Source organism: Trichechus manatus, unplaced genomic scaffold (assembly GCF_000243295.1).
Source record: "Trichechus manatus latirostris isolate Lorelei unplaced genomic scaffold, TriManLat1.0 scaffold00018, whole genome shotgun sequence".
Lineage (NCBI taxonomy): Eukaryota > Metazoa > Chordata > Mammalia > Sirenia > Trichechidae > Trichechus > Trichechus manatus.
The window spans coordinates 16,764,846-16,765,986 of record NW_004443954.1 but is presented as its reverse complement, the minus strand read 5'-3'; the positions used below and the strand labels follow the sequence as shown (position 1 = coordinate 16,765,986).

At 34.4% G+C, this 1,141-nt stretch overlaps 1 protein-coding gene across 1 annotated transcript in view; it reads right to left on the bottom strand.

Moving 5' to 3' along the window:
* The window catches only part of ASPH (aspartate beta-hydroxylase), a 188,214-nt gene extending 187,085 nt beyond the window's left edge, over positions 1-1,129 (bottom strand). The window contains exon 1 of the mRNA XM_023727723.1: positions 404-1,129. Within this exon, the coding sequence (XP_023583491.1) occupies positions 404-458 (55 nt within the window). The 5' untranslated portion in view covers positions 459-1,129. The remainder of the gene's footprint in view (positions 1-403) is intronic.
* Positions 1,130-1,141: the final 12 nt, after the last annotated feature.

Below are 1,141 nucleotides of genomic sequence, written 5' to 3'. Positions count from 1 at the left end.
TAAAGTGTGGGAGTAGAGTAGTTCTGACCAGTTTTTACCTTCCTAGAGCCCTTGAACAACTTAAGAAAATAGTTAACTTGCTATTTAGCAGCCTGATTTAGAAATCCACATACTTTAAAAAAAAAAAATTCATAAAATAATAGCAAAATAAAGAAGCTATTATTTCTACTGCTAAGAAAATATAAATGAAAAGCACTGATCTGCACAGGTCAAGGCTACACACATTACAGAGTTAAAATAATGAAAAAATGATATAAAGTACTTCACTACCTGACAAACTTATATGGGGAAACTGGTCCTAGCGCTTACATTCTCTGATGCAGATGATAACTAAATTAGTAGAATATGAATGAGGTTTTAGAGACTAGCACAAGTATACTTAAAATGCATATCCAAGGCCTACCTTGAAGTACCTCTGATAAGTTATAACGGAAGTCCTTTGCTTTGGCTGCATGCATATAAAAACATGAAAATTGTTACTTGTGCTTAACTGTACAAATATTTTAAAATCTCTTTTTTAATATCATTCCCTTGCAACATTTCACTGTAAATCAATAAAAGCATACATCTACTCTGAAGTCTGTCTCCAAATTAAAATTCTTCCTCTTACAGTCTATCGATCTATCTAGATACTTTGGTAATAAGAATGAAAAACTTTAAAAGACAGATTACTTGTAAGAATGTTTTGTTTTTCTTTGCCTTTTTTCCCAAAAAGATGGTTATTATCTAAAAGTAAAGCAGAAATACAGGAGGCTCAATGGATCTATGAGTCAACTGAAATTAGATGTAAAACTGTACATTTAGACGTGTGCATTTTTTTCCCAGTGGCAGGATCCATATCTTTCACTGGATTATTAAAGAGGAATGTGACTCAACAAAAGGTTGCTGTTACAAGCTACCATCAAGTTGGCTCCCTACTCATGGCAACCCATGCACAACGGGGTAAAGAATCATTAATATAAAAAATCACAAAATCTGTAGTGATTATGGGGAGAAAGAGGAGAAAAGGGAACACTATCAGAAGTATCTCAGCAACTTTCTTGGAACAGCATACAGACCCCGCCTATACACATACACGTTACACATACGTCCACGCATGCCTATCCCATCTAGATTCTCAACAGAGCAACAGAGAAGTATG